Consider the following 24,350-nt stretch of genomic DNA (forward strand, 5'->3'; position numbering starts at 1 on the left):
TAGCTGCAAAATTAATTAACCACCACCAACCGAGTGTAGCTAGGACTTCAATTGACTCGCTTAATTCCGTCGTTCTCCTTCTCGAACTAGTTATCTCGAGTACTGTAAGTCCATCTTTTAGTAGCATTACGAACTTGTATAGGTAGTGCCATTGACCATTCATACTTATGGAAGGAACATATCACTTATAAACTTATGTTTGAAATGCCAAGGAAGTAAATCATTTTGAAAGAGTTGACAAGTCAAAATTGGGATGATTTATTCGCATCCCAAACAACATATCATTATTGACGTTGACAATGTCGTGACACATTTTTCTTAACCAAAAACTTATTGTATGCAAATTTAAAGATTTTTTTTCGCTACGTGTATTTACGTGTATACATATATATATATAAGGTAGAATTTGCTGAAACTAAAATCACATTTGGTTTAAAATAAGCAATGGCTTTGACGTACTTCGTTGTCGCGTGTTTGGTAGCTGGAGCTTTGGGTAAAGTCTCAAACAATTACTTTTAACTATAACGGTTGATTTTATGAATTGTATTTTCAGGTCAAAGCGCCTTTGACGCTAATGAAAAGTGCGCTCAAATCTTTCACAATGAACAGAATGTCACAGCTGAGGTATTTACTATTGGTTCTTAGATACTATTGGTTCCTGGAAGGGTTTTTTATACACTATAGACCAGTAGTGGTAGAGAAGAGTGTAGACTGGGCGTGCTGTTGTAATAGGGGATACTGCACACGCCCTACTAAGCTATGAGATAGAAGGGTAGGGTATGACGTTGCCATATGTAGTACTGCCATTACTCTATTGGTTCCTGAAAGGGTCCTTTGAAATAGTGCAACTTTTACCGCAATAGGGAGCTAACAGTTCTGACCCTAAAACGTCACACTCTTCTATCTCTTACTGGAGTTTCATCCCCCCTAATGGTTGCTTGGAAGCAGTACCAGAGGGGGGGGGGGCTGCATGACGTCAGACTATTTCTTCCCCGTAGCCAGTTGTTAGCTAGTGACGTCACAGTAAATAATCCCCTACCCAGTTGGCACAAAAAAACTATAGACTCTCAATCTAGAAAGCCTTAACCAATTTAAGTAATTATGATGATTCTGATGTAAATTATTTGTTTTCTAAATGGTATGTATAGCTTGGATCCAACAAATGCACCTTTACGTGTAAGGACCAACGTGGTAGTAAATTAGCTTGTGGTAAAATGGAAGTGCCAAATGGTGAACAGTGCGCCAACAACAAGGTTGGTATAATAATATACTCTGATTTATGGAAGGGGGCTAAATATATAATAACTCATGTCATTGCCTCCATTAAGGAATGTTTAAGTGGAGAATGCGTTGACACTACCCCTGAACTTCAAGCTTGCAAAGAAGCCCTTGGAAAATCTTTGAAGGCTGTCCAACAAGTAGGGTTTTAATTTTAGGGGTGTTTTAATTAAGATTAAACCTAATTGGATGGTATTTTTGTAGGGTTATTGCGCCACCCAATGTTTAACTCGCAATGACGCTTTCCATAAGGATGTAGGTCATACTGTTAAGAGTAATGAAGGCAAGGAATGTACCCCAACTGTGAGTATATACTGAAGAAGTCTTTCTATGATTGGTCGAACTATTTTAATCTTAAAATATGTCTATTTTAATGAAGCTCGCTCAACTATTCTGGGTTTACAAGTGCGAAGATGGAGAGTGTTTGGGAAAACACAGACTTGGTTAAACTTATTTGGTTGTAAAATAAATTTAATTTGAAATAAAATATTACTAATTGCTCATATAAATTGTTTTATATTGATTTAAACTCGCGGGGAAATTATCATTCATAAGCCAACACGAAAACGAAAGGCTTATTCCAAAAAATATTCCCACATGCAACCAAAATAACCTAAATTTTAATTGAAAATTACTTACTGCGAAATATCTAGAAGAATTTCCTTGATCCTGCAAAGTCTTTAGTTCAAAGTTCAAACAATAAATCCAAAATATCGCACCAATCCAACATCTTCGGCTTTCGGTCGCTAACAATTCTTGACATGCGCACTGTTATCACAAAATGTAAACATCCCGAGCTTGACCTTACGTAATCCACCAATTTTTGAAAAGCCGAGGCTTAGTAAAATCCGACTAAGTACTGTACAGCGCACAAAAATACTTTTTTCTTCATGTTTTAACCTTGATTACATTACCAATTGCTAATTTTTCGATGAAATACAATTATTTTACTCGAATTAACAACTTTTTACTTAATAAATTGATGAAAAATTAATTATTTTTAATAAAACCCGGGAGCAACTCGAACACAATTCACCGCGAACAAAGCCGGGCGAACCTCTAAACTGCGTTCGAAGCTTTCACCGGGGGTACCGGCTCTGTCATAATTGGGGGAGCCGGTACATCTTATTAAGTTTGGTACATTTTTCTGAACGCAGCTAAATGTTCGAGACCCGAAAATGCGGCAAAATGCCTTCAAATTTTAAAAAAAGCCAAGGCTTAAGTAATAAAATATAAGAAAATTCATTGTAGGCCTATACAAATAAATTATGAATGAATAAAGCTTGAAAACCAATATATATTTTTGTTGTATTTATTTAATGCACATACTAAATGACTAATAAAGAGAACAATTGATCATTTAATTATTCTTTCCAACACATTTTCCAGCCTTACATTTTCCCAAACCGAACATCTAAAAATTAAAATTAAACCATTAGCATAAATTAGCATTAAGTCAAACCCAAACTAAAACATTTAATCTATTAAACTTACACCACAAGATCCATCATCTCCACGAGCAACGACGGTATCCTTAGACCTGTCTTCAGCATGGCATTCAACACGACAATCCCTCTAAACACAAACAAAGACAAACTTCATTAGATTGTGGACACAATTTTAGTACTTAGAGATAGTGATAAATACTTACGATGTGGATATGGTTCAAAGCATCATCCTTCAAGGCGGTTCTGCAGGCTTCAACATCACTATCGTTAACGCAATCTCTTCTCAAACAGCTCTGTAACGATTAGATGGTAGTTTTTAGGCTAAAGCAATTACGAAAGGAGTGAAACGTGTCAATTACCTTGCCCTCACCGCAAGTAGTTCCATCTTCAAGGAAGAGGTGAAGAGCCAATGGAGATTTGGTACCACGGCACTCAACTCTGCAGGCGTCTCCAATCTTTTGCTGTTTAGTTTAACGTTTAAAATAATTTAAGAAGGACATAACAATGGATGGCTTCCAGCACTTCATCAACAAACTAACTCACTTTTCCAGAACTCTGTTCATCTCCATATTTCTCCTTGCATAAGGCATTCAAATCTGGAGATGCAGCGTAGGCTAAACAAAGACAAAGAATGTATTCGAGAAAAGCTCAATGGAAGGATAAAGGTCCGAAGTACTGACCAACTGCGGCCAATAGGAGAACGGAAATAAAGCATAGAAGAAAGAAAACAGTGCAACGCATCTTTAAGAACTTAGGAACTTTCTGTATCGAGGATAGCTTGGTTACTAGCAACGTCGACGTGTGGGTAAACTGAACGTTTAACGGCGAAAGTAGCCTGTTTTTATAGAAATCTACACGCATCCCACGTAAATATGGTTCGAGATACACAAGGTTGCATTCATTTGTCTTAACAAGAAACATATCTGGCGACAGGTGCTGTCGAAAGACTCGAAAATGATGGACAATCATTGAAAGATTGGCATTGAAACCTTGCGGAAATCGATACCCTATTGTCTTCAAAACCAGACATTAATTCATCATAATCATAATAATAAAATAAACAATAAATTCAAGGAAATAAAACCTTTCACTTTTATTAGAAAAAAAGAACATTTATCAATTTCTGGTTACAAAAGGTATATTGAAAAGTACACATACTAAAAAGTGTCTAAACCCAAAGTTATTAATCTAACTTTATATTAAAGAAAGATGTTTTCCAAAATTTAAGTAATTAAGGGTTTGGGCTTGGAACAGGGACTTTGGTTGGGTTACGAGATGGGTTTACAACAATAGGAGAGAAACTGGGGAAGCTACCGCCCGGTGGGACAACTGGGGGTACGGCAAAGGTGGTGGTGACGCATGAACCAGATTGGCATTCGTATTGCGATCCCTGTTGACGAAAAATATGAAATTAATTACAGTTAATGAATTAATTTAAGGTAATTAAAAAGGTATTTACAGCAACTGGGAGGAATGGAGTGCAGTCTTTGCCATCCTCTGTGTTTTCCGTGGCGACAGTTTGGGCGCCACTTGAGCAAGTCACTTGGCAGTCGTTCTATGTTGCCAATTGATAATAATTGTTTAGAGTAATTGAAATGAAATCAGAATTAATTTTTAAGTTTTTGGTCTAACCGATGTGATCGAGGTGAATTCGGTTCCATTAGTGATACGACGACAGGTTTCGATGTTCTTGCCTTCGTAGCAATATCCTTGATAGCATCTCTGGAATATTTAATACTAAAACTGATTGTGTGCTGGCTAGTTTGTATGAAAAATGGGTTTTATGGGTTCAAAGTTAAAACTAAAGGCGTTTGCGGTTGATATTAGTAATCGCCTCGTCATAAGCTTTAATTTGAGTATAAACACGAGTGGGTTTGAAAGGGTTGAAAGTTGACTGTTGCTAATTGCCGAATATTGCAACATGGTTAAAAATTGCCGTAAAGTAGTCGTGTTTGTACTTAAACGAAAGCTAACAATCCAATTTAAACGAATTTGGCAATAATATTCAAATACACTAAGGCTAAAAGCAGTTAGACTCAAAATTCATATCTTACGTTGCCCTCTTTGCCGCAAACTTGATCATTCGGAGCGGTTCTCACGTCAAAATAACTGAAAATATTGTCCAAGGTACCGCAAACGAAGGTACATCCATCGTTAGTTTCAGTAACGGACACGTCAGTTGAATTTGGATACAAAGCTTGACACGCGGCTTGGTTAATAGAGGTGCTAACAGCGGTCGTTGAGGTAGGATTAGTTACTTCTGGAGCCGAAGTAACGTCATCTTGCCCTGCACAAGGACATATTAAAAAGAAACAACATAGTTGTAAAGCCAACCAGAAAAATTTACAATAAACAATATAAATACATACCCATAACTGCTGCAACACATACAACGAAAATAGCGAATTGAAAAAACATTTTTGTTAGTTGCTGTTTTTTGTTTGAAAAATGGAGGTAGTTCGTTATGGAGTATCAAACAAACTGTGATGAAACTTTGCAATCGCTACAGGGTTTATATAGTTCTTGATAATTTATAATTAACATATATATTTAGAACAACAACTAAGGAAATAAACAATTATTATTTTGGTTATAGTTATATAGTTAATTTCCGTAATAAAAGTAGTGATACTATGAATTAGCTATTTAAAAACAAAATTGCAATGTAATTCTTTACACCGTATATGACCGTATTTACACAGTACTTTTACTTTTGATGATTTGAGTTCGTATAATTTAATAGGAAATGATTTGAATTTGTCAGTGACAATGCGGGATTTGTTTGAAATAATTTAATAGTTCAAAGGTTCATTTACCTATTTACCCATATTTCAAATTAATTCCGTTTTAATTCTGGGTTTATGGACGGAGTTTTCACGGAATTATCTATATGAATAAAGGATGCTTTTTATAATTAAAATTATTCACAAACGGTTTAACCCTTTCCGCATGAATTAAATTAAAATCGTAATTAACGAAAAATATTTGAATTGTTATTCATTCATTGCTTTTTGCGTGGTGATGAAGAGAAGTAAGTTAAAATTTAGTTTGGTATTTCTGCGGCTGTTAATTTTGTTAGTACGTTTTAGTTCTTTTAATATTAGATATTATTTTTGCTGTATCATAAGTTTATAAGATATGTTCGTTCCATAAGTTTGTTAATCTCTGGTAACTTAGAAACTGGATGGAGCTTGTAATTTTGAAGTGATTGAAGTAGGGAGGTCATAGATTCAGGGTAAAGCGACGTACGCCTGGTGAGTGGGGGCGCTGCTGTCAAATTTGGGTAACTTAGTAAGTTCAGACTAAATAGGACCTAGATGGAACTTGGTCCTAGCTGCAAAATTAATAAACCACCACCAACCGAGTGTAGTTAGGACTTCAATTGACTCGCTTAAAGGCCGACTTCCATCGAAAAGGGTTCTTACGAACTGAAAACCGTGCATCGAGAGTAACAATGGAGCGACCGTGCCGATTTTCGAATCCCCGCTGGACAAAATTTTGAGGGGTTCTTACGAACTGAAAACCTTGATAGGAGGGTTCTTACGAACTGAAGATAAACAATAGATATTTTCCTTCAGAGGGTCGTAAAAATCGGGAATAAAATATTTAAGAGACTTTCTATTGTTTATCTTCAGTTCGTAAGAACCCGCATAGCAAGGTTTTCAGTTCGTAAGAACCCCTCCAAATTTTGCCCCAGTGGGGACTCGAAAATTGCCACGGTCGCTCTATTGTTAAGAATCGATGCACGGTCTTCAGTTCGTAAGAACCCTTTTCGGTGGAAGTCGGCCTTTAATTCCGTCGTTCTCCTTCTCGAACTAGTTATCTCGAGTACTGTAAGTCCATCACAGTAGCATTACGAACTTGTATTGGTAGTGTCATTCATACTTATGGAAGGAACATATATTATAAACTTATGTTTGTAGTAAAACAGATTTAAGAAAAGAAATTTGAAATTAAATACATCGAATTTCTAGAAAAAAAGTTACTTTTCCTGAAAGATGGGCTTATAATATTTCGAAAATAAATAATTTTGATGGATTTAATTAAGTAAGACAAATCGGTTTACTGACACTTTAATTAATATAATTAACAATTAAGCTGCCACTGAATTATAATTTGAATCAGTTTATCATACAAAAACAAAATTAACATAATCAGGATTATCTCTAACATAACGTTCAGCCTCATCAATAGCTTTAATTAGAGACTTAAATTCCTCAGTCGTCTTATATTTATCGTAGAATTCTGTTAAATTTTCCGTTGTGGGAAGAAATTCTCTACCGTATTTAATAAAATGGCATAAATGAGCCAAATGTCTTAGGAATTCTTGCATATCACTGGAAATGGTGAACTTCTTACGATGAGCCAGAGTTGGGACGTAAACATGTGAAGGCGTGAAACTAAACCGTACCACGATGTACTTGAAATAATCGTTAAAAGCTCTGGGATCGTTCATTCTACCATAGAAGTTATGTAAAAAGTAACTGTCCAAAGCATCGTCATCAATGTGTCGCATTCTAATGTTATTTAAGGCGTTTGTTACGCGATACACGGCACCTTGGGTCTCAACAAACACGAATTGGTGTCCTTTCGCGTACCATGAAACGGGATTTCTTCTAGCGTTTACTTCATCCAGTAAATCAAAGCGGATTTGAATGTCAACAGCAATTTTTAAAAAATTTACTAACGCTTCAATGGCTTTTATAATTTTCTCAGCCTCTTGCGAATAAATGAACGTTACTCCTTCTTGGCCAATAAGCGGTTCTTCTGTGAGGTTAATTTTAAACAACGTTAAGTTAATTTAACGTTAATTAGTGTAATGCAAAGTTCTGTAGTTATATCTAATTGAAACTAAAATCTTTTTGATTGGTCGTAATCGTAATCTCATAGGAATCCATATTGCTACTAGGAATCATTGTGTATCCACCATTTTAATTTCTCAACGTATCTAGGCGGGCTTTGTGGGAGGAGCTAGCTAGACTAATCATTATGTATGACGAATTTTACCCATAACGAATTTATAATAAATCTCGGTGGCTGTTGCACCTTGCGCATTGCGCGCCCCCTAGGAACTGGCGTTGCTACCCAACCAATGAAAATATCACAGTTAGAAAAGACGCCATCAGAATTATGACCTTGGCGTGACGGGGATAGTAAGTTCTCAAGCCCGGAGTTAATACCCACAAAACCCGAATTCATAGAAATTAACACGGGATATATATATGGGTACACAATGATTCCCAGTAGCTGTATGTATTCCTGGTCCTATTGACCGTCTTTATGGCTTTTTTGGGCTTGATTCACTAATTACTTATGCAAGCTTTCTCTACGTTAAAATACGTCACCTTCTGGACTTGGTTCATCCGGTTTTTCATTACCAACACCGGTCAGTGGCACAAATGGTCGATTATGCAAAACATGCTTTAACATCATAAAGGCAATTGCGAATAAAAATAGGGACGTTGCAACTACAACTACGATAATCACTACCATGTCCCCATTTGATTGGAGTTCCTGTATACTTAGTAGTTTGTCTTTAGCTAATTACGATTAAATATTGGTATTAATTATAATGCCACGTTTAATCTATACGAATTTTTTTAAACGTACGAATTGAGATGAAATGAGGATAATGAAAAAATTTGGGTTCGAATTTGAAACCAAAACTTGCCGGTGGACATGTTAGAATCTAAATTGTGGTCGTAGAATTTGAAGAAAGTTTTTTTTTTATATTACTAAGATTTTATATTCCCTTTAAAATTACTCTGAAAAGAACAGTTCTTACGTGTAAGCAGTAATTTTCATCTTGCTTTAAATTTGAAAATTCAATAAACCTCTTTTCGACCTATTTTGAATAACTTTCATGGAATTAAATTAAAATTCAAATTTGATAAAAGCTCAAACGTAAATGCGATACAAGTACACTTTAAAACGACTCAGCTCACTGTAAGCTTTCGTTTGAGTACCCACAATGCATGGTTTGTTTTTTAAAAAGACAGTAGAGGGAGGCGGCTTAAGGCTCCGCCCCTTTTGCTCAAAATGGCGGGGGACATTACATACGTTTGGTCAAAGTTCGAACGAAAATATACACGTATAAGTATACTCTAAATCGATTCAATTTATCATAAGCTTTCGTTTGAGTACACACAATGCATGGTTTTGTGTTTTAGGAGAGAGTAGAAGGAGGCGGTTTAATGGCTCCTCCCCTTTTGCTCAAAATGGCGGAGAACATTACCAACGATTGGCTAAACGGAAATAACGTTTAGTAGGGGGGAAATAGGTCAAGTAGGTACTCAAATTGTAAGTAAATACGACAGGAAACCGAATCTAATACTCAAATAACGCTAAAGCGAAACCACAATTAGTAATAACGCAAAATATTAATTACATACGTTTTCTCCGCTGTAGAAAAATTTAACGGTATCATGAGATCCAGGCGAAATATATATATCCTTTTCACTATCAATTAAACTTTTATTAAATTTTGCACAACTGTCCAATTTTGAAAGAAGCATAAATTTCAATTTCGAAACTCCAACAATACGGGGTTCAACGGAATAAACCAGATCTTCGCCGTCGAACGACAACTTAACCCCAAAGTAAACAGAGTTAAAAAGACAAGAATTTAAATTTTTAGTCTCGCCAAATATGATTTTCACCGAACATCTAATTAACAAACGAACCTAATTAGCAATTAAATCATTTTAATTGGCATCAAAATAATCTTACTCTGAATATTCGGGAACTTGATGAAATTCGGGTAAAATTAAATTCGAGCAATTAACCGGATTTTGCCACACTTCTGTTAATTAAATATAATAGTCAATTTCCGTTAGAACGAGCATAAAATTTATCGCCAAAAACAATTAAACTAACATACTAAATGGGTCATTTTGAATTAGAAAATCATGTTGAACTGTAAAATTAGTCACATTTTTCTCCCATGGTGTTATCTAAACGAAAATATGTCGAGAATGTGACGTCAGAACATCTACTACGCAATAGACCACTTCATTAATTACATACAGAGAAAATAAAAACACACAGAGGCCAACACACCACCCTTTTATTTTATTCCCCCTTGCAACAACCAAGAGGCAAGGCAACGCCAGACGAGAACGAGACGGGGAGCCCGAGCGTTCACTACACGCGGAAGGGAGGGGGGCTAAACCTAGCCCCCCCCCACCGTCTCGCGCTCAATGCCTCTAGCGCGTGCTTCTTAGTAGCAGACACGAGAGAAATAACAGTCCCTGTGGACTGGTCTTTGCTTAATTCTCTCATGTAATTAATATAATAGTCTATGAAACCTTTAAAAAAAATAAAGTTTTCAACCAAAACAAACTCACCCGTATTGTATAATGAGACAACTGTCCCATTCTGTCGTATTGTAAGAACCAATGCTCCATATCTTCACCTTTATTACTAGTCACATTGACAGTAAACATGGACGGCTTGGAATAATTCTTTCCTAAATCCCTAGCCACGTAAATTAGCTCTATTTTAAATTTCACATCACGTGTTATTGAAGTTAATAGCGATTGGTTAATTTTGCACGACACAGAATCGTTTTGACCGTTTAAAACACTGACACCGTGGGTTGTGTCCAAGTAGCTACCGTTTTTACCACTAACAACACCGCAATTTATATAAGTATCCTCCTGATGATGAACCAGTTCACTGGTGTTGACAGACGGTTCCGAACTCGTAGTAATAGAACTCGACGAGTTCATGAGAGCGGCGTTAAAGACGAAAGAAAACGAAAGTAAAAGATTTGTTAAAAATAATTGACGACACATTGCCCTAATTTAAATTTTTTCTTTTAATAAGATATAATAATATTTAAAAACTTAATACTATCTACATTATTTAACATTTTGAAATAATAAAAAGAGCCCGTTTTGTAACATTTTCTAGCGAAACAAATTTTATAACAACATGTCTACGAAACGTTTCATTGTTCAAAGGCGTTGGTCTCGCAATACAGTATTGTTATATCTCGTGGGTAGAAAAATATTTGCCGATAAAAATTACCAAAAGATAAGAGAACGTCAGTTATTGGTTATGATAAAGTTGACATACGGTAACAATAAGCAGCTATACAGGTAATGTTTGATGATAAGTTTGTTCAAAAATGTGTAAGTGTAACACTCGCAATATTGCGTATAATGGTGCAACCACTTAAACAGTACTACGATTGATATGTGTAAGTAAGACTTATGAAATATATATATTTTTATAAACTTATGTAGTACTCATAAAAGCGTCATTATCGATTTTTTTATTAATTTTATTTAAGTACGTTTGAAGGGAATATAGGCCTAGAGTAATGGCAGTCATCTGCCTTCGACTGTATTAAGATCTATGGAGAAATAACATGGGGTGCCATTAGTCTAAGTACAAAGGTTTTATTTATGGATGACCCCCTTTAACAAAACGCAAACTAGCCCTAAAAATATCCGGTGGAAAATTTTAAAAAAAGGTGGGTTATATTCCCTTTAAAATTGTAATTGTTAAAAACGAATTGTTTAATAATGAAGGAATGTGAAAATAATAATGAAATAAGAACCCATTTAGCACTTGAGAACAATCGAAGGTACAGAATTTTTGGGACCATATCCAACTCAGGTTTTATTAAATTTGTATATTATTATAAAATGGTGTTTTTATTATATTTTTTTTATAAAAACGGTTTTAATTATACAAATTCCACTTACGATTTTTTTATGGCTTCGACCTTATTGTGTAGATGTAAGATATCAATATTAATATTGTTATCAGTAAAGCTTTGACGCAAAGGAGCGGTAAAAATTCTTGGAACAAGAATGAGATTGTTTGGTTTTTTATTAAAAATATTATCGCGTAGCATTATATCAATAAGTATATGAACATAAGTTTATAAGTGATATGTTCCGTTCCATAAGTTTGTTAATCTCTGGTAACTTAGAAACTGGAGCTTGTAATTTTGAAGTCGTTGAAGTAGGGAGGTCATAGATTCGGGGTAAAGCGACATACGCCTGGTGAGTGGGGGCGCTACTGTCAAATTTGGGTAACTTAGTAAGTTCAGACTAAATAGGACCTAGATGGAACTTGGTCCTAGCTGCAAAATTAATTAACCACTACCGAGTGTAGCAGGTAGGACTTCAATTGACTGGCTTAATTCCGTCGTTCTCCTTCTCGAACTAGTTATCTCGAGTACTGTAAGTCTCATTCTCAGTAACATTACGAACTTGTATTAGTGTCATACTTATGGAACATGTTTAATAAACTTATGGTACAAATTATGTTATTTATGGTAGGCAATTAGGCCTTTTTACATAAACACGTCAAGATCTGTTGTCTTTAATTTACAAGGGTGTTATAAAAATTAACATAAGTTGAGATTTAAATATACGAGTTGCTAAGAGCTTTGTCAAATTATGCGTTGAATTTTGAGGTAGTTATCATATCAATCTCACTGGATTTTCATTGACTTTTGGATTATTTTGAATTTTATAGTTCACATATTAATCTACGTGCGGTTTACCAGATCATATTATGAATATATAAACAAATTTCAACATATAAAAAAAATCATGTTATTTAAATTCTAAGAAAAACTCCATGATTTTTCCATGACTTTTAGACTACTTTAACTTTTCGTTATTAATCTTAATCTATATTGTGTTTTCTCTGACTTTAATATTGATTTATTTACAAATTAGATCACTTACTTTGAACTCTGTAAAAACTCCATGATTTTCCCATGAATTCTGGAATATTTTTAGTTTTTTAACCTCATAAACCTTAAATTTCCCCACTTTCAAACTCAAGGAATTTTCCTTGACTTTCCAGAATTTTATGTAAAAAATAAAATTCCAGAATTAAAAAAATCCTAGAATTTTCCAAAATTAAAAAAATCCTGAAATTTTCCAAAATTAAAAAAATCCTGAAATTTTCCAAAATTAAAAAAATCCTGAAATTTTCCAAAATTAAAAAAATCCTGAAATTTTCCAAAATTAAAAAAATCCTGAAATTTTCCAGAATTAAAAAAAACCTGGAATTTTCCAAAATTAAAAAAAACCTGGAATTTTCCAAAATTAAAAAAAAATCGTGGAATTTTCCAGAATTTTATATAAAAAATAAAATTCCTGGACTCTTCCAGGTATTCCTGGCAACTCCGTTCCATTTCGCAGCCATTTAAAAAAATGCCCCAATTAATAAAACAATTTATATACAAATGAAAATAATTCTAGGGGTGTGCGAGCCCTGAATTTTCAGTTTCGAGCCGAGCTCGAGCCTTGAAAATTTTTTCTTATCGAGCTTCGAGCCGAGCTTTGATTTTCTTATCGAGCTCTCGAGCTTTCAGGTTTAGTCAAAAATCGGGTTTCGAGCCTTATCGAGCTTTCGAGCCTCATCGAGCTTTGCAAACCCATCTTTGACACAGTCGAAATAATCCCATATTTTGCTTTTACGGGGCTGCTTAGTGCCTGGTTCTTGATTCAAAATTTGGTCTTCATTGTCTTGATCACTATTTTGAATTAGTTCTTGACTATTTTCGAAAGTTGGATCCTCTTGACTATCTAGGCTAACATCTTGACTATCATCTATGCTAATATCCCGACTATCTTCTTCGCTGGCTTCCATATCAGAAGCTTTAATGTTTGTTAGTCTCTGATTATCTGGTATCTTTAACTTTTTAGTGAGTTTTAAATTGTTTTATACTAGTTTTGAATTCTGTTTATACTAGTTTAGAATTCTATTTTATTCTAGTTTAGAATTCTATTTTATACTAGTTTAGAATTCTATTTTATACTAACTTTTAATTCTAATTTAAAATAAATTCTACAAACCGACCAAACTTCCCATTATCCCTGAAGCTTCACCAAAACAAAGGACTTTCTACCACCGAATGGCAAATCGCCTATTTCCTCCCACAAAACAACGCGGCTAACGTAGGATGATGAAATAATTTCACGTGCTTCATGCATGCTACGTCTCAAACTAAAGATCCAATCAAAAGTCGTCTTAGAACTGCTTCTGTGTCACACCATTTCAAGAGCAAATAAGAATTAAGCTTACTTAAACCCCTGCGCAGATCGAAAAAGTAGGATTTCGCGCATCCAGGGTTTTTGAGAGATGGTTGGGAACTCAATTTTGGCTATCGAGCTTTAATCGAGCTTTGGGCCAAGGCTCGAAAACTTATCGAGCTTTTCAAAAATCGCTTATCGAGCTTCGAGCCGAGTACTCGGCTCGAAGCTCGATCGAGTACTCGAACCTTTTCGAGCACTCGCACATGCCTAAATAATTCTAAAATCATATCTGAGATTCAAAAAAAAAAAAAAAACTTAAACTTAGGAACTAATTAACTTAACTTAATTACGACTTTTAAACACTTGCGTAACGTAATCAGGATTGGCGTGAACAAAATACTTCGCGTTTTTAATTGCAATATCGAGATTCGAATACTCTAAGGTATTTTCCCATTTGTTAAAAAATTTCAACAAATTTTCGGTGGTGGGGGTCAGATCTTTACCATAAGTTAAAAAATGACACAAATGTGCCAAATGTTGAGATATGACGTAACGTTTGCTCAAAGCTACAGTCTTAAAAGAAACGCGCTTGGGAGTGTAAGAAAATCGAAGAACGACATATTTTGAATAATCAATAATTGAATTTGGGTTATTTATGATTCTCATGAAACTGTGGATGAAATACGAGTCCAGGGAGTCTTCGTTAACGTGATGAATTTCCTGGAAAATACATTGAATTTTATTTTAATTTAAATATTGCATAGGTAGGTACACCACTTTTCAAAAATTGGCCAAGGGTTCATACAACTTTTGGAAAAACCGATTTCCTTGAATTTTCCAGGGGTTTTTTTACCCCCCATATATGGAGTAATAATACCGGGAGTGGTTTTTCAAAGAAAGTTCGTAGAGGCAACGTTATAGGTATGGGGATTTCCACTCCATAACTCTCTTCTTCAAGTCAAGGCCTCGCTTAGTTTCTTAAGTATATCAAGAAGTGATATCTAGTTTACTAGGGAGAATGTATAAATTCGCCTGTACATTTATAATCTAGCTCTTTATCTCCAGTCCAAACGTAGACGTAGCTGCTGTCCGGACTGTTAATCCCCGCCTCCGCCTCTAAATTACAACCAGCTGCAGCATCTCATTGGTTCTTGAAAACTCGTGCACGTCAGCGCGACGCGAATGAGGTAAAAAATTACTTGTATTTTCCTCCGACTGAGGAGAGGCCGCGAAATAGTGGCCCGGTGGCCTCCTTTTACGCCCCCCCCCCCTTGTATTTTGAAAGGGGGGACTGGCTGGGACTATGGCGCGCGCCAATTAATACTAAGGCATCTTATACCTTCTCCCTAATAAACTAGATATCACTTCTCGGTTATATTCTATATGCCTTTGAAATGTATTTCAAAATAGACAACAAACCTTTCCATCGAGGCAACACTGTTCTCTGTAAACAGCGCCTTCAGTTTCAACCAAAATAAACACATCTCCACGACCATACCAGGCCACTGGATTCTTGCGCACATTAACTTCATCATCCATATCAAATCTAATTACTACATCGCAACATTTTCGTAAAAATTCTACAAGTTTCGAGATACAGTTCAAAATTTCGGGAGTTTCTTGCGTATAGAGGATTGTTATTTCCCTTCTCTTCAAGGGTTTGTCTGTTAATATCGATTTATGTTAATTACCAATTGAATTAATTAGTTTAAAATTATAATTAATAAGCTATGGGTTTTGTAGTATATTGTACCTTCAAGTATAACTTCGTTTAATGGAATGAACATATTCTTATTTGGAGATTGTAAATCTGAAATATTGGTTAATTTTTAATATGAAAATATTATTTTTCAGGCTGTTCACTTCGGTCCAATCAGGGATAGATTTAATTTTAGAAGTAGGAATGGAGCTCAACGGTTAGTATTTACTTCAGTTATTCCGACTCATAGACCACCCAGTATAGTATAAAGCCCCTCCCTCCAACACGTAATGTAACGAAAAGTTTAAATTATCTTATTGGCTGCTCAGTTTTAAACTACGTTTTGATGACGTTGCTGATGCGGGGACGGCGAAAAATAATGACGTAATTCCTTTTTACCTCTGTCGCTATGACCCTCCCGCCTCTTCTTTCATACCCCCACCTCCTCCGTCCCGTGGAAGGGGGTCCGTCCGGGACTTTGACGCGCGCCCAGATATTACTCTGTTCTCCATTCCTACTTCTAAATTTAAATCTATCCCTGATATAATAATTTCTTTGCCAAATCCGATTGATTTACCTGATGGCGCGTTTCTTAGTCTTCGTCTTATAATTAGTCCAATTATTAAACCCACAACAAAAACGCCGCTAATAACAGCGCAAACAATATACGCAATTTGCGTAGATTCCATTTTGGGACGCGGTTGTGGTAATAATTTTAATGGAACCAACATATCCTCTAAATTACAATAAAATTTCCAGATATAGGTAAATAAAACACCTCCCATTTCGAAAAATGGAACACCCATTTGTATACTAAATACCTCTGAGATGATAAACTTTGGAAAAAAAACCGCAATCACTATTGCAACCAAGTGGTTGTACCTGAATTAAAATTTCTAATCAATTTTGCGATAACGCAATGAATATTTTTTTATTTTTTGAAGTTAAATCGCATTCTTACGTGATAACAGTAATAACCTGGTGTTAAGTTTTTAAACATAAATTGCGCATTTTCCTACATAATTAAATTAATTAGGTAATTAATTATTAAATTAATTAGGTAATTAATTATTAAATTAATTAGGTAATTAATTATTAAACTAATTACGATGTTAATCAGGGCTTTATAGTTTAATTAATTAAGTTTTCAAAATTACTTACAACTGAGAGAACCTGACTACCACCAACTTCGCCATACTTTGAATGTGGTTTAAAATTACACGTAGTAAAATCGTCGAATAGTTCAAATAGTTGAACTACAATTGTTTTGGAACAAATTTGAACTCGTTTCCGATTATTTTTATTATAATCACATTTAAATAGACGATGATGACCAAATCTATTTCGAAAATTAATTTTTAAACCGATTTGAAATTTTATAGCTACGGTATTTGTTAGTGTTTAAAAAAATTTAAACTCTATCGAGTACTGGCAGCTTTCTGTTGTATTAATGCGAAAATATTATGGAATGCCAATACTATATGTGCTTGTAAAAATGATTTTACTTTAAAATTTACTCTGTTGTAAATATATAGTTAGGTGCATAATTATTTTTATTTTCTTCCAAAAGTTGAATTGTTGTTGTATATAAGTAGTTTGTTTATTTAATAAAAATATTTGTACATTATTTAGAAAAAAATATGACTCAAAAATATTGACTTTCAAATTTCATTGTAAAATTAAAGCTTGGACCCAAAAATCTCTTAAAATTGGAATATTTTAAAAACTTAAAAAGATGTTCAACAATTTTACTGACCATATTAAACTTTCCTCAATTTTCCAGACACCCATTTAAAAACTCACGGACTTTTTCCTTAACCCATTTAAAAACTCACGGACTTTTTCCTTAACCCATTTAAAAACTCACGGACTTTTTCCTTAACCCATTTAAAAACTCACGGACTTTTTCCTTAACCCATTTAAAAACTCACGGACTTTTTCCTTAACCCATTTAAAAACTCACGGACTTTTTCCTTAACCCATTTAAAAACTCCCGTACCTTTTCCTTAACCCATTTAAAAACTCGGGTACCATAAAATTAATAAAAAACCTAATTAATTCCTTACAATGAAAACATCATTAAAATAATCTGGATTATTGCTAATTAAATCCGTAGCTCGTTGAACAGCTAAAATTAAATTTTTGTACTCTGGGCTTTGTTCCCATTTACGACTAAAATCCTCTAAATTCTCCGTTACGGGCAACAAATCCTCACCGTAGCTTAAAAAATGACATAACAGAGGCAAGTGTTGTACTATTTTGAATCTCTTACAATGGGGTATGGCGTAAAATTGGACATTACTGGGTGTGAACGAAAAATGAACGACAATATGTTTTGACAAATCAAGATTATCAACAATTCGAAGGAAATTGTGTAAAAAATAGGGGTCCAAAGCGTCCTCCTCAAAGTGAGAAATTTTCTGCGTACAAGAAAATATTTTTTGAAATAAAAATTGTAAGCCGATATTGAGAAATAATCATAACCCCATAATAACCCGGATAAGTACGGGGTATAAAGACCTTTGTAAATTGTAGAGGGGAGTCTACTGTGGCGTCATCTGGTCTTGCATTTTTGGCAAACGCACCATAGTCTACTGTGATCTCTACCTTTACTGTAACCAAACTCAACCAAGGACAAAATATAAAAATTTATTTAAGCTTTTAAAAGTGTTCAAATTTATTATAAACATTTAAACACAGATGGCGCAGAAGTCTCTAAAGCAAATTGAAGGAAATAGAGAGATACTAAGGCTACAGTAGTGACGTCACACCCCTTATATCTTATCTCAGTTCAAGCGGCTATATAAAGTTGTCAACTTTGGCAATACAATTTACATTAGCAATATAGATAGCTTTCATACGTCACACCTAAAAAAGCCTTACTGCAGTTTTTTGGCAGCCATATTGGTAGTATTTCAGCTTTAACCGTGCGCGCAATCGACCCGCAGTGTAAATTAATCCCACGAATTTTAATTCCTCTCCCCATAGCGAAAACTCTCTACTGACGTCAAGTCACGTAGCTCCTCCCCTCGCAATGGCACATTATAGGCCTATACGGCAATCCCATACTTATGGAGACTATTACAGGGCTATGACGTTTGAAATTTGACTACCTTGTTATCTGAAAACGCTCGTTCACGTAAAACAGCTCCGGCTGTTTCAACAATAAGAAATAAATCACCACGTTTGTACCAAGCGTGTGGATTTCGCCTAACCAATTCAAACTGTTCGCAGTCTAAACGAAATATGACATTCTCGCAACAAACGTTGAGAAATTTGACTAAGGCAACGATGCTATCTAGAATTTCAGGTGTTTCTTGTGTATAAATTATGGTTACTTCTCGTTTACAATTTGTACTAGCAAATGTAGATACTGTAATGTTAATCTAATTTTAGTGGTTGTCATTAAGACAATCAATCAATAAGATATGTTCCATCCATAAGTTTGTAAATTCTGGTAATTTTGAAGTGATTGAAGTAGGTAGGTGATTCAGGGTAAAGCGACATACGCCTGGTTTTGGCGCTGTTTGTCAAATTTGGGCTTAGTAAGTTCAGACTAAATAGGACCTAGATGGAACTTGGTCCTGCAAAATTAATTAACCACCAGCACCGAGTGTAGTTAGGACTTCAATTGACTCGCTTAATTCCGTCGTTCTCCTTCTCGAACTAGTTATCTCGAGAACTGTAAGTCTCTCACTAGCATTACGAACTTGTATTGGTAGTACCATTCATACTTATGGAACGGAACATATCACTTATAAACTTATGATACAGCTAATAGGAATTATTGTGTAAACAATTCCCATATAGATTAGGCCTATTAATTCGCTATGGGTAAAATTCATCATACATAATGGTTAGTCTAGCTTAGCTCCTCCCTCAAAGCCCGCCCCTAGATACGTTGAGAAATTAAAATTGGATACGCAATGATTCCCAGTAGCTGTATGCATTCCTCATAAGGCATATACCTTTATTAGTTTCCGAGTTATATAGAACTGATTCTGAAAATTCTGGCAATGTCAATCTCAAGTTGCGATTATTATTAGAAATTTTATATCTCCAAATTAGATATATCATTAAACCGGTGAATATCAGGGCGCTAATTAAGGCACTAATCCAATTAAAATTACTTTCAGTGACGATAAATGACGGATAATATTTAGGTATTGAATCTAAATTTAATTAGAAATATTCATAATTACGTGAAGTGGAAATAAATTAATTAAAATAAAATAAAACTAACCATTTATGGTAAAAACTTCAGTTTCATATTTGCATTTTATATAATCAAAATTGCAAATTTCGTTTTTAAAATATGTCTGAATTAATTTTAATTGACCATGATTAATAGTTAATGATATGTAATTAAAATATTTTAATTTAAACACTTACAGTAGCGCAATAAAACCCTGATTTTAAATTTTTAAATGAATAATTGAATTTACTCTGCAATTGGTTTTTGTAAATTCATTTGACAGAAATAAATTAACGTAGAAATTATAAGAGGAAATATTTTAATAATGTAACATACGCCTGTTATAAGTTCATTTTTTGGGTTTTCGGAGGAATCTGGGGTAAAATTTGTACAACTTTCGCTTGGACCACCTTTTTTTTTCAATGTCACTTCGAATTTGTAATAGTCCAAACATTTATCGTGTGAATTCAAAATAGAGCATGTTAAGAGAAGGTTCCAACTTTTGGAAGATCTAAAAAAACATGCAATTCAAACTAAAATAGGCTTAGTAACGCGTTATAATGAAAATTAAAAATCGCTAAACATGCGGCGGCGAGCCTTTCGAAGCGCTATTTTAATTTTGATTGAAAGTGTGTCATGTGACCCCTCAAATTAAAGCTGACGGTCACGTGACACCGACTATGATGGTATTTTAAACCAAGTAGGTAGTATTGTTGAATAAAATGAAATTTATGCAAATAAGAAATTAGCGGTATCTCATATGAGAAGCGCTATTTTAATTTTGATTCAAAATATGTCATGTGACCACTCAAATTAAAGCTAATGATCCCGTGACACCGATTATGGTGGTATTTTAAACAAATTACGTAGTAGTGTTGAATAAAATCCAATTTATGCAAATAAGCCATGAAAAGCAGCCAACTATGATAGCAAAATTAATTAACTCACTCATTGTAATCTTGGGGCCGAAATCCACAAGACATATTAAAATTTAGGCAGTCGGAATCACCTTTTGGAATAATTTACTGATATCAGAATGAAAATAGAAAGCTAGGTAGTCAGGTATAAATGACGTACCGTATGGATTTATTTCAATATTGCCTAAAATTTGTGTCAAATTGTGACATTCGGTACAATTGTCTTTAAACGGAGTCACCTATTATTATGTTTTGTTAAAATTAATTCTAGAAGAACTTTGTGCCTTTTAATTGTTTTGTCTAACTTACACGAATGCAAATTGCTTTAACGTTGTAACTTTCTAATTTATATTTTTCGATTAACAAAGTATGGTTGATTTGTGGCTAAAATTGACCCCAGAATATTAAGGGTCAAATTATTAAGACAAAGGTCATAAACGTAAGCAAGACGGTTAAAGGGGAATCTAGAAGCTTTGAAGGTCATAAATTGAAACATAATTAAAAGTTTAGGAGGGCTTAAGTATGACAAAAAAACACAGTAGGGTTCGAAGGTCAACCAGAACTAATAAATTGAGCACAAAAGATTGTATACTGAACCAAGAAGTGATATATAATTTATTAGGGAGAATGTATAAATTCGCCCCACATTTATAATCTAGCTTTATCTCCAGTCCAAACGTTTGTAGGTCCGGACTGTTAATCCCCGCCGCCTCTAAATTACAACCCGCCAGCATCTCATTGGTCAATTCTTGAAACCTCACGTCAGCGAGACGCGAATGACGAAATTACGTATTTTCCGACTGAGGAGAGGCTGGTGAAATAGCCCGGGGCCTCCATTTACGTCCCCCCTATGTATTTTGAATGGGGGATTGGGAGTATGGCGCGCGAATACTTAGGCATCTTATACCTACTCCCTAATAAACTAGATATTACTTCTTGACTGAACCCCATGATGTCATTGAGCCACAAGAACGTGACCAAATTATGGTTAACATAAATATGTTACTCTAACACTCAAATGCTTTTTATGGTCATAAAAACTAAGCAATGGTCGTAAAAACTAAGCAGGGGTCCGTAAAAATTAAGCAGGGGTCCGTAAAAATTAAGCAGGGGTCCGTAAAAATTAAGCAGCGGTCCGTAAAAATTAAGCAGGGGTCCGTAAAAATTAAGCAGGGGTCCGTAAAAATTAAGCAGGGGTCCGTAAAAATTAAGCTGGGGTCCGTAAAAATTAAGCAGGGGTCCGTAAAAACTAAGCAGGGGTCCGTAAAAACTAAGCAGGGGCTCCGTAAAAACTAAGCAGGGGCTCCGTAAAAACTAAGCAGGGGCTCCGTAAAAACTAAGCATGGGTTCGTAAAAACTAAGCAGGGGCCCGTAAAAATTAAGCATGCGTCCGTAAAAACTAAGCAGGGGTCCGTAAAAATTAAGCAGGGGTTCGTAAAAACTAAGCATGGGTCCGTAAAAACTAAGCATGCGTCCGTAAAAACTAAGCATGGGTCCGTAAAAACTAAAAACTAAACAACTGTCATAAAAACTAAGCCTTGGTCATAAATAAAAACACCAATTTAAGCAAAAAACGTAACCCCAAAAACAAAATTTATTTTTCACTCACCCGGAAGCTGTATGGACCCAGAGATTCATTCTTGAGATGATTAGCCAAGTTAAAAACACATTCTTGGTTAACCGAAGTAATAGCCTCAAGTTTATACCGCACATTTTCACCAAGAACATTATGATATGACAGGAAAGTTACATTCCGAGACACAACTTTTTCCGATGATTGCGCGAGTAAATACACAGTAAATAGGGAAAGAAGACAGTCCCAAAAGAGAAGTGTTTGAAGCGAAGACCGAGGCATATTTATCCATTAACAGTCCTTTTAATTACGAGTTTAATTTACCGCAATTAGCAGCGCAATTAAGCAATTACATTTTTTTTTGTTAAGTTGAATTTTTTTTTTTTTTTTTGGTCTGAAAATTGGAATGAGAATTTGAGTCAACCAGTTAAGTTAACGTTTGTTTTTTTAAACTGATCTCAAAAACACTAAAAGAATTTTATGAAACCCTAATGTATCAAGAAGTGATATCTAGTTTACTAGGGAGAAGGTATAAATTCGCCTCCACATTTATAATCTAGCTCTTTATCTCCAGTCCAAACGTAATGTAGCCTGTCCGGACTGTTAATCCCCGCCGCCTCTAAATTACAACCAGCCAGCATCTCATTGGTTCTTGAAAACTAGTGCACGTCAGCGCGACGCGAATGAGATAAAAAATTACAAGTATTTTCCTCCGACTGAGGAGAGGCCGCGAAATAAGCCGGGGGCCTCCTTTTACGTCCCCCCCCCCCTTGTATTTTGAAAGGGGGACTGCAGGACTATGGCGCCCGAGAATATTACTAAGGCATCTTATACCTTCTCCCTAATAAACTAGATATCACTTCTTGAATGTATTTAATCATTAAGTGGCTTAGAAGGTTACAAAAATCTATTTGTTTTTTTTTTAAAAAAACCACCCAATAGCAAGAGGAATTGAAATTAAGTTAATTAAAATGAGAATAAATGGTTAGAGAATAATTTAAGAGTCTCTGTCTTCATTAACAGTATTTCATTAATATCTCCTCAGTCCTCATTGGATTGGTAAACCACCGTCACATAAATGTAATGTAATTCTGCCTCAACACTGATACTAAGAAATTTTCCTTTCATATTCAACAAGGAACTAGATTCTATTTATTATTTTTTTTTATTATTAATGGCTAGCTATTACTATGGCTTCTTCTATGATTTCACTGAATTAATTGCCAATTAAGAAACTGACCTCTCAAATTTCTAGGAATCGTAACGTAACAAAAACAAGTTAACACAGTGACTCTAGGTCTAACAAATGTCAAAAGTACTAAACATCTACAGAAAGACATAACGGATGCTTAATTTCATAAGGGAGATTGTATGAAACGACAAAATTTAGTTGGCAATGATATTATCTAATCATAAAATTCATTTCAATTTAAAATATACAAATACAACAACCACGCGATTTCCGCTATTTTTAAAAAAAACTACAAACGATAGACGTATAAAGAGTGTATATAAGTTTATATGTCTATGCTTCCCGTGTTCCTTCGCTCTTAACCAAGGCTTAACTTAAATTTGTAATAACTAATTTATATTTGCAAGTTTTTCAATAAATTTTTTAAAATAAGTTAGACTAACATCTTATGGATTTATTTTTACCATTTTCACAATAATTAAGAGAAAATTTAATGGTGTTTACCTTTAAATTTACTTCATTCTCGTCTCCTTTTCGCGAGAAGTTGAGATTCCACTCCTTCGTCCGCGGTTCGCCTTGCGTTTGTGTCGTCAGTAGTCACGTGTAACTCGTGCCTCCGAGTACTTGTATAAAATATAATCCTAATCCTATAAGCTAAAATCCACGATACCAAGGAGGGTAGCTAACATTGTGATAGGAGTGGAGGCTTACTCTATAGGTAGTGGAACAAAAACCGTCGTTTGCGTTTGGCCAAATCTGTCTGCTCTGTCGTCTGTTAAATTTTTCAGTTTTTACGTAGATTGGCTTCAGTTAAGTTGTGACAGAGAAACTACAAAAGGAATAGCAACTAGGCTTTCTCTGGTTGTGATTTGTGGAGTTCGTGTGTAATTCTGATTAATAATTATAAACGGTGGTAGAAAGCCATTTAAATCTTTTCTTGTAATCTATAACCTAAATTACCACATCGGAGTCGAATCACACACATAAATATATATTACCATTGGATAATATCGTTTTAAAAGGTAAAACTTGAACTTTT

At 34.7% G+C, this 24,350-nt stretch overlaps 4 protein-coding genes across 5 annotated transcripts; all 4 read right to left on the reverse strand.

Moving 5' to 3' along the window:
* Nucleotides 1-2,574: 2,574 nt before the first annotated feature.
* LOC149618300 (uncharacterized) lies at nucleotides 2,575-3,695 on the reverse strand. The gene is made up of 6 exons (XM_089855725.1): nucleotides 3,407-3,695; nucleotides 3,270-3,340; nucleotides 3,086-3,187; nucleotides 2,930-3,019; nucleotides 2,773-2,853; nucleotides 2,575-2,692 (listed from the first exon to the last, which is right to left on the reverse strand). Exons 1-6 carry the CDS (start codon nucleotides 3,693-3,695, stop codon nucleotides 2,639-2,641), a joined length of 687 nt encoding a protein of 228 aa, XP_089711851.1. The 3' UTR covers nucleotides 2,575-2,638.
* A 99-nt stretch (nucleotides 3,696-3,794) lies between these two features.
* LOC149618301 (uncharacterized) lies at nucleotides 3,795-5,270 on the reverse strand. The gene is made up of 5 exons (XM_089853992.1): nucleotides 5,205-5,270; nucleotides 4,781-5,104; nucleotides 4,359-4,448; nucleotides 4,186-4,281; nucleotides 3,795-4,116 (listed from the first exon to the last, which is right to left on the reverse strand). Exons 1-5 carry the CDS (start codon nucleotides 5,268-5,270, stop codon nucleotides 3,958-3,960), a joined length of 735 nt encoding a protein of 244 aa, XP_089710118.1. The 3' UTR covers nucleotides 3,795-3,957.
* LOC149618302 (uncharacterized) lies at nucleotides 4,874-10,522 on the reverse strand. The gene is made up of 9 exons (XM_089855713.1): nucleotides 10,073-10,522; nucleotides 9,607-9,679; nucleotides 9,456-9,528; nucleotides 9,119-9,392; nucleotides 8,512-8,571; nucleotides 8,337-8,415; nucleotides 8,072-8,266; nucleotides 5,096-7,493; nucleotides 4,874-5,013 (listed from the first exon to the last, which is right to left on the reverse strand). Exons 1-8 carry the CDS (start codon nucleotides 10,520-10,522, stop codon nucleotides 6,856-6,858), a joined length of 1,842 nt encoding a protein of 613 aa, XP_089711839.1. The 3' UTR covers nucleotides 4,874-5,013; nucleotides 5,096-6,855.
* Nucleotides 10,523-11,549: 1,027 nt separating this feature from the next.
* On the reverse strand, nucleotides 11,550-23,968 carry LOC149618303 (uncharacterized). Of its 2 annotated transcripts, XM_089855717.1 has the most exons (12): nucleotides 23,816-23,965; nucleotides 22,156-22,513; nucleotides 20,856-20,930; nucleotides 20,707-20,785; nucleotides 20,578-20,638; nucleotides 16,596-16,773; nucleotides 16,396-16,449; nucleotides 16,256-16,316; nucleotides 16,012-16,170; nucleotides 15,489-15,545; nucleotides 15,155-15,399; nucleotides 11,550-14,455 (listed from the first exon to the last, which is right to left on the reverse strand). In XM_089855717.1, exons 2-12 carry the CDS (start codon nucleotides 22,399-22,401, stop codon nucleotides 14,078-14,080), a joined length of 1,593 nt encoding a protein of 530 aa, XP_089711843.1. In that variant the 5' UTR covers nucleotides 22,402-22,513; nucleotides 23,816-23,965; the 3' UTR covers nucleotides 11,550-14,077. The 2 variants fall into 2 exon arrangements, with proteins under 2 accessions (XP_089711843.1, XP_089711841.1); XM_089855715.1 differs by lacking the exons at nucleotides 11,550-14,455; nucleotides 15,155-15,399; nucleotides 15,489-15,545; ... (2 more) ...; nucleotides 16,396-16,449; nucleotides 16,596-16,773 and adding exons at nucleotides 16,844-17,854; nucleotides 18,548-18,807; nucleotides 19,403-19,606; ... (1 more) ...; nucleotides 19,827-19,880; nucleotides 19,966-20,140 and having other exon boundaries at nucleotides 23,816-23,968.
* Between the last annotated feature and the right edge of the window lie 382 nt (nucleotides 23,969-24,350).

This window comes from Phalangium opilio, unplaced genomic scaffold (assembly GCF_054372755.1).
Source record: "Phalangium opilio isolate 3A_F unplaced genomic scaffold, DU_Popi_V2 ptg000209l_1, whole genome shotgun sequence".
In the NCBI taxonomy this organism is placed as follows: Eukaryota; Metazoa; Arthropoda; class Arachnida; order Opiliones; family Phalangiidae; genus Phalangium; species Phalangium opilio.